The sequence below is a fragment of the Oncorhynchus clarkii genome, chromosome 20 (assembly GCF_045791955.1).
Source record: "Oncorhynchus clarkii lewisi isolate Uvic-CL-2024 chromosome 20, UVic_Ocla_1.0, whole genome shotgun sequence".
NCBI lineage: Eukaryota > Metazoa > Chordata > Actinopteri > Salmoniformes > Salmonidae > Oncorhynchus > Oncorhynchus clarkii.
The window spans coordinates 21,862,930-21,870,192 of record NC_092166.1 but is presented as its reverse complement, the minus strand read 5'-3'; the positions used below and the strand labels follow the sequence as shown (position 1 = coordinate 21,870,192).

At 39.6% G+C, this 7,263-nt stretch overlaps 1 protein-coding gene across 2 annotated transcripts; it reads left to right on the top strand.

The window, feature by feature from the left end:
* The first annotated feature begins 4,332 nt into the window (after positions 1-4,332).
* LOC139376081 (Krueppel-like factor 4) lies at positions 4,333-6,838 on the top strand. 2 transcript variants are annotated; one of them, XM_071118243.1, is made up of 3 exons: positions 4,333-4,556; positions 4,731-5,757; positions 5,893-6,838. In XM_071118243.1, exons 1-3 carry the CDS (start codon positions 4,470-4,472, stop codon positions 6,066-6,068), a joined length of 1,290 nt encoding a protein of 429 aa, XP_070974344.1. In that variant the 5' UTR covers positions 4,333-4,469; the 3' UTR covers positions 6,069-6,838. The 2 variants fall into 2 exon arrangements, with proteins under 2 accessions (XP_070974344.1, XP_070974343.1); XM_071118242.1 differs by having other exon boundaries at positions 4,347-4,562.
* Positions 6,839-7,263: the final 425 nt, after the last annotated feature.

Sequence of the window (7,263 nt, the reverse complement as noted above, 5' to 3'; positions counted from 1 at the left end):
TAAAATATATTTTAAAAGGTTTCCGAAGCGAAACAGGACAACAATCAGTAAAAATCTCTAATTGTGTGCTCTGTCCTGAGACTGTTGTGGTATGGGGTATCTAGGCAGGCTGCTCTGCTTGTCCCCACACACAAACACACACACAATAACCCACGAACACACACTAGTAACCTGTGTCTGTTTCTCTCAATCTAGCAGACAAGTCTGTTGGCTCCTGGTTGGGACATTTAACCAGTCACGTGGTGATTGAGATCTCGTCTCAAGTCTTTTCTCCTCTGGCCTTTGTTATTGTCAAGTCTCCTTCAGGAGACAGAGAAGAGAAGCCTTCTAGGCTTGTTCAGACAGATAACATGGTCAGCAGGCTAAGAGAAGATTGAACAGGAAAGCGGGCAGTGATGGTGGACACAAATATTTACTTGGTCACATGAACACACTTTTGTCCAAAGAGAGAGGTGTCTCTCCATGGTCCATGGATGGGGTAAAAAGAGTGATATGGCTGCCATGGATTGTACAGTAACCTTAACTACTGCTGCATGGGAATCAGCCTCCATAATGCTGAGACAGCATGATATTTGATTCGATTTTGAACAGACATGGTCCATCTGTCTTAGTTTGTGATGACTGACAGTCATGTGGTAGAGAGGGTGAACCAATTACAGGGCAGAATGTTGAGTGATTCAAAAAGAAAAGGTGGTCATCACCAATCAGAGAAGACGTGGAGTCGATTCTGCAGAATGTATGTGACTAAACCACATTTTTTTCGATAAAGCCACAATGTGTAATCTTGACAGTTGTCTTTGGGTGTGAAACAGATCTACAGTGCATTCAGAAAGTATTCAGACCCCTTGACTTTTTCCACATTTTGTTACGTTACAGCCTTATTCTAAAATATTTTTTAAAACCTACACAAAATACCCCGTAATGACAAACCAAAAACAGGTTTTTAGAAATGCTTGCAAATTTATAAAAAATAAAAATTGAAATATTACATTTACATAAGCATTCAGACCCTTTACTCAATACTTTCTGAAGGACCTTTGGTACTGATTACAGCCTTGAGTCTTCTTGGGTAGGACGCTACAAGCTTGGAACACCTGTATTTTGGGGAGTTTCTTCCCATTCTTCTCTGCAGATTCTCTCAAACTCTGTCAGGTTTGATGGGGAGCGTCACTGCACAGCTATTTTCAGCTCTCTCCAGAGATGTTCAATCGGGTTCAAGTCTGGGCTCTGGCTGGGCCACTCAAGGACATTCAGAGACTTGTCCCGAAGCCACCCCTGCATTGTCTTGACTGTGAGCTTAGGATTGTTGTTCTGTTGGAAGGTGAACCTTCGCCCCAGTCTGAGGTCCTGAGCGCTCTGGAGCAGGTTTTCATCAAGGATCTCTCAGTACTTTGCTCCGTTCATCTTTGCCTCGATCCTGACTAAAAATCAGGTCAAATCTGGTCAAAATAAATGCATAAATGCAAAGCCCTTGAAACTGCTTTGTGGTGTGAATGCAAAAACGCCAGTGTGTGGTGTGAATGCAGTCTAAGTCTGCAAAAAAACATGTATCTTTGGACATAAAGCCATTTGTGTAAACAACATGTCTACTGTACATGTATGACCATATCATGAGTGTGGACCACTCACTGGCGTTTTTGTAAACTCAATAAAACGTCAACTACTTCAGAGTGCTGAAAGATCTGATTGAATGGTTGTCCATATTTTACAAATGTTTGCGTTTAACTTTTTGTTTTTAGAAGCAAAAATGTTTGTCTAGAGTATCTGTTTATCAACTCCGTCAGTGGCGTGTCAATTCTATTACTGACGGCTAACCTCCATAAGATGTTTTTGGTCAAAATTCTGAAAAAATATTGTAATTACTGTTCTGCAACATATGCTTAAACATTGAAGTATTTGCTATGCTAGACCTAGTGGATAATGTTTGCTTTATACATATTGTTTGTGTGTTCTAAATCTGGCAGACCCCCGCGAAACTGCGCTATGCCACTGGGACCACAGCTGTGTGGAAACAAATCATACTTTTCCACAACCTCTGTTATGTTATTTTGCAAGCTAAAACGTATCATCACAATAATACGTCATTGTGAGATATGGTTTAGGTTATTGAATAATTACAGTCCATAGAGAACAATACGATTTTTGTATTGAGCTGCTTGCAAAATAACAAATTAAGTCCCATCGTAGATTTCCTTGTGAGTAAAATTAAATATATCCACGAAGGTAGGCCATGGCACTGTCTGCTAAACTGAAATCTTCTTAATTGTTTAGAAAACAGAAGGATACTTACTCTCTTTGAACACGGAGAAATACAAAAGGAGAAACGTGACCCTACCAGCCATTCTTATCTTAATTTCTATTTGTCCTAGATGTCTTGGGCTGATATTGTATTTGATAATATAAGATTGGAATTAGCTTTCTATTTTTGTTCCTTTAAATCTAGAAATATACACTTTAGAATAGACTGGTAAAAGTTATATCATGAACATCGTCAACAATTGGTTTCGTTTTAGTTGACATTGAGCCAAAACATAAAAACGGCTATCTGCTGGACATGAAATTGCCTGGTTGAGTCTGTATGGCACCTTAAAAAAGACAGCACGTGCGAGCGGATGTGTAATAGGCGCGCAGGAGAGTGAAAGTGAAGGGAAAAAGTCCCGTTTTTCCTCAGGAAACTAACTCCATTTCCACTTGGCTCCAGACACAACGGTTACTCCGGAGTCTGATTTGCGTAGGACGTTTAAAAATAACGTGGTATAAAGGCATGGTCACACACATAGGAGGAATTGGGCAGTCCACTCCGCACATGAGCTTAGGTTAGGTTATGAGTCTCTGGTTTAAAGATGATTCACACATATATCTTACTCATAATGTTTTATTTCAATTAGAAACTCCTTATTGTATGTTTAATGTAGTCTATTTAATATATATATAGATAGCGTGGTGGTGCATGGCACTTGAAGCACAACTTTAGCTGTTCAACAAAAGTTTCACATATTTTTTATGCAGCTGGTCACATCATGTTGAACATAAGACACTATTTGTTGAATTTCTCTTTAAACTGTATATTTCCAGGTTTTAAAAAAACTTTTAAAAAACGTTCACATATTTATACAATTCAACCTTGTCATCAGGGTGGCAAGCCTCGCAGCAGATGTTTCAACCACCTGTAATGCTCTATGCGCCAAGCACCTTGATGTGCATAATAATCAAGCCAACGAATGGGCTTGTTTATGTAAAGGTCATTAACACACGTGTACACTAACAGCTTTGTCTACCGTCAAGATTAACACATTGTTTCGATGGCCCTGTTAATGGCACAAGTTCACACATTCTAATTGTTTAAATGTTAAACAACTAGTGGATCACGTTGAGACAAATTAATGGTATTAGGCCTAGCCATAGATTGTCAAATCTTTGCAAGAAAATGTCACAGAGGGGTGAAACGAAACTCGAGAAGTAGCTGGATATTTAACTTTCAAAAGAATGCATTCAACAGTTGTTCCACTTAACTCAGTTAGGCCTAGGATTGCCCCTTTTTAAACACTTGAAATCTGTATTTTCGAGTGGTCTAATTTAGAAGACCATACTGTCATATTGAAGTTGAGAAACGTTAGAAACATGATTTCAGATCAATTGTATCAGATAAATTCTCCGATTATTGAACTAATTGCATAGCAGGTTCGCACAGGGTGAGTGTCGCCCCCTTCGGTTATACATGATGTAATCTTATGAGGAGCGGTTGGGTTTGTTTTGGCAAGGTCTCAAAAGTACTTGGTTTTGAGTGGGAAAGCAAAGGGAACAATGATCCAAACGAATATCAATACATACACACGTAGGACACATCTCCTTATAATATATAATACGGTGTCAATAATATTCTACTAGAATCATATTAATACATGGTTATTACATGGTTATTATTATTGACTAATCATTTAATTGAAATATGAGTGTAGATTTGCAATTGTTGCAATTGTACAAGTTGTACTTCACAAATCATAATGACAAAATAAACTTGACTTTGTAAAAATGTAATATCATGACAGCTTTATCTGCAGTAAAACTTACTGAAAAGAATGTGTGTTATATGCCCCCATACAACCTTTCTTCTATTTAATTAAGCCCAACATGCTATTGCTTTTACTAAATACTATTTTGATATTTTGTAAGACTTTAAAAATGCATTTCGCTAATTCAGACACTGGCATTTGGTGACAATACAGGACATGTAAAATGGTAGTTAGCCTACCTCAACACTTCACCCTATTGGTCGACAGGTGAGACACCCCCGCAAAGTCCTCCCAGTACTGGCTATAACAAGCTGGCCCTAGTCATCAGGACTTACATCATTTGACTTGGATCGCAACCCATCGTATCGTTAGATGTTTTGGGGGTAAATCTGACAGTTTCGTTTGGTTTACTGAATTTGGACAGGAGTAAAAGGTTGAATATAATAACATTTTGCAATGGCTCTTGCTGATGCGATGCTGCAGTCGATTACTACGTTTTCCAGCAGTCCGACTATGGAGGAGAAGCAGTCTGCAATATTCCATGTAAGTGTAAGTTTTTCTATGTAATTTCTTCAGCTGAAATTTGCTGAACATTTTTTATGTAATTTGGACGATATGTATAGCCTATTACATACATAAAAATATACAACTGTTTCGGAAAGAGGTTTTTGACTGAAACAATGTTTGAATGCCAATTTCGTTTTATTTGCATTATAGGACTGGAAAGTTGATGGTTGCCATACCAGCGCAACAGGTGACGATTTGAAATCCCAGATCGAAGTGGAGTTCAGTATTGTTGAATCACCTGCGGTGACCAGAGATGAGGACGACCTGGGGAAATTCTTGGATTTAGAGTTCATTTTATCCAACACCATTGGATCTGAAAGTGGAACCAATAACAACTTATCTTCTCAGCAGGCTTACTCCTACTCACTGCCTGAGTCCCCAGAAAGCTGCAGCACAGGGCATGACAGTGACGGCTCACAATTTACACCCAACGCATACGGCAGCAGCAATTTCAACACAAGTCCTGGACACAGTCTGGTAGCCGAGCTGCTGACCCCCGAGATGAACTTTCATAGCGACTCACTGCTAGACTACAGCCTGAAACAGCCTGCCACGGACAGGCCGGAGTATACTGAACTGTGTGCCTTGAACACAGCCACTGCCACTGCAGTGCACTTTGAACTGACTAACTCTCATCACATGGGATATAAAATAAAGACTGAAACCACTGAGCAGTCGTGCATGATGGCAGGTGACTTCATGGGACACACGTATGAACAGAAACACATGCGTTCCATGCACACAGCGTTCGCGCACCATCAACATACTGCTCAGGGGTTTGCATCTCACGACATGCAACAGAGTGTGTCCCGAGACGGGATGGGGCGCAAAGACTGTCACTTGGCAGAGATTAGCTCTCATCACCAGCATTCTCACATGGCACACCCGCAACAGTATGCCCCATATCCACCACAGTACGCCCATCACCAAGGTGAGCAACAGTACGGGATGTTTAGAGAGCCCATGCGGGTGCACCATCCGTCCATGCCGGGGTTGATATTGACACCACCATCATCGCCACTTTTGGAGTTCTACGCACCAGAAGATAGCAAACCCAAACGGGGCCGCAGGTCTTGGGCGAGAAAACGCACCGCGACGCACAGCTGTGAATTCCCTGGATGTGGGAAGACTTACACCAAGAGTTCCCATCTAAAGGCTCACATGCGAACACACACAGGTAATTATATTTTTCATTTTATATATTTTTCATTGATATCTGCTATGATGTAAAAAAAAAAAAAACTGTTAGCCCCGTTTTTCTAATGATTTCCCACAACATGTAGCCTAACTGCATTTTCTTTGTTATCCATAGGCGAGAAGCCATACCATTGCAATTGGGAAGGCTGCGGGTGGAAATTCGCGAGGTCTGACGAGCTGACGCGTCATTATAGAAAGCACACCGGTCACAGGCCTTTCCAGTGCCACTTGTGCGAGAGGGCATTCTCGCGCTCCGATCACCTTGCGCTGCACATGAAGAGGCACATGTAAACAGAGAAAGTTGGACTTTCAACGTTCTATTTTTGTATCATGGCGCATGACATGTAAATGCTTGTACATATTATCATTCTATTCTAAATTATGGTAGTACAGTATTTAATTAAGGAGAAGGAGAGCCTTTCTTGCTTGCCCTTCTATTTATGAGTGTTGGTGACTGCTGATGATTGCTATTTTGGCTTTTGAATTAAAACACTGAACAAGGGCAGGACCCAATATGTCTTTACATACTGTACATGTTAAAGCCCATCTATCACTTATGCCTACTGCATCATTTTGATACTTTCACATCAGGTCAGGGTTTTTCCTTTTTTGTTGCTTATTATAAGAAACACCATTATTTTTTTTCTATGGTTTTCAATACTTTTTACAATAAAATGATGTACATTTAAAAACGGATCGTTTTTTCTATTTAATAGTTTGAAAGCTTATTATGCTTCTCAAAGTGCTCTTAACTAAATCAGGCACTAAACATGGCTTTTCAATGTTTTATACATTTGTTTAAATAATAATGCTAAAGTTGTATGGAAAACTGTACTAGATACACTTGAAGTTCTGGGCAAAATATTTTAAAAAGTATACTTGTAAGGGCAATGCATTTTCATTCTTGGACAGCAACAAATGTTGTTTTACTCTGTAAGAGCAATACCTCATAATTCGGATACTTTAAACTGCATCAAAGCAAATATTGTTTTGTAAAATCACCAAGACAAAGTGTTAAAAGAGCTCTGTGTTTTATGAAAATAAAATGATATGGAAATAAATAATTGTTTTTCTTTTTCATTTAACATGAAGTGTTCACATTACAGTATCCAACAAAGGTCTGGCCCAGAAATGTCAGTTGCGGTCCGACCCTTAGCACATGGGTGTTGTTCTCTATTTTTCTCACATATTTGAATTCAAAATGAGGAAACCAAAATATGTGTGGCTCTTTAGATTGATATCTTACACTCTTAGAAAAATAAGTGCCATCTAGAACCTAAAACAGTTCTTCTGCTGTCCCCATAGGAAAACCCTTTGATGAACCCTTTTTCTTTCCAAGTAGAACCCTTTTGGGGTCCACGTAGAACCTTCTTGTGGGAAAGGTTCTACATGCGACCCAAAAGGGTTGTACCTAAAAGCAAAAAGAGTTCTACTTGGATCCAAAAAGGGTTCATCTATGGGGACAGCCAAAGAACCCTTTTGGAAC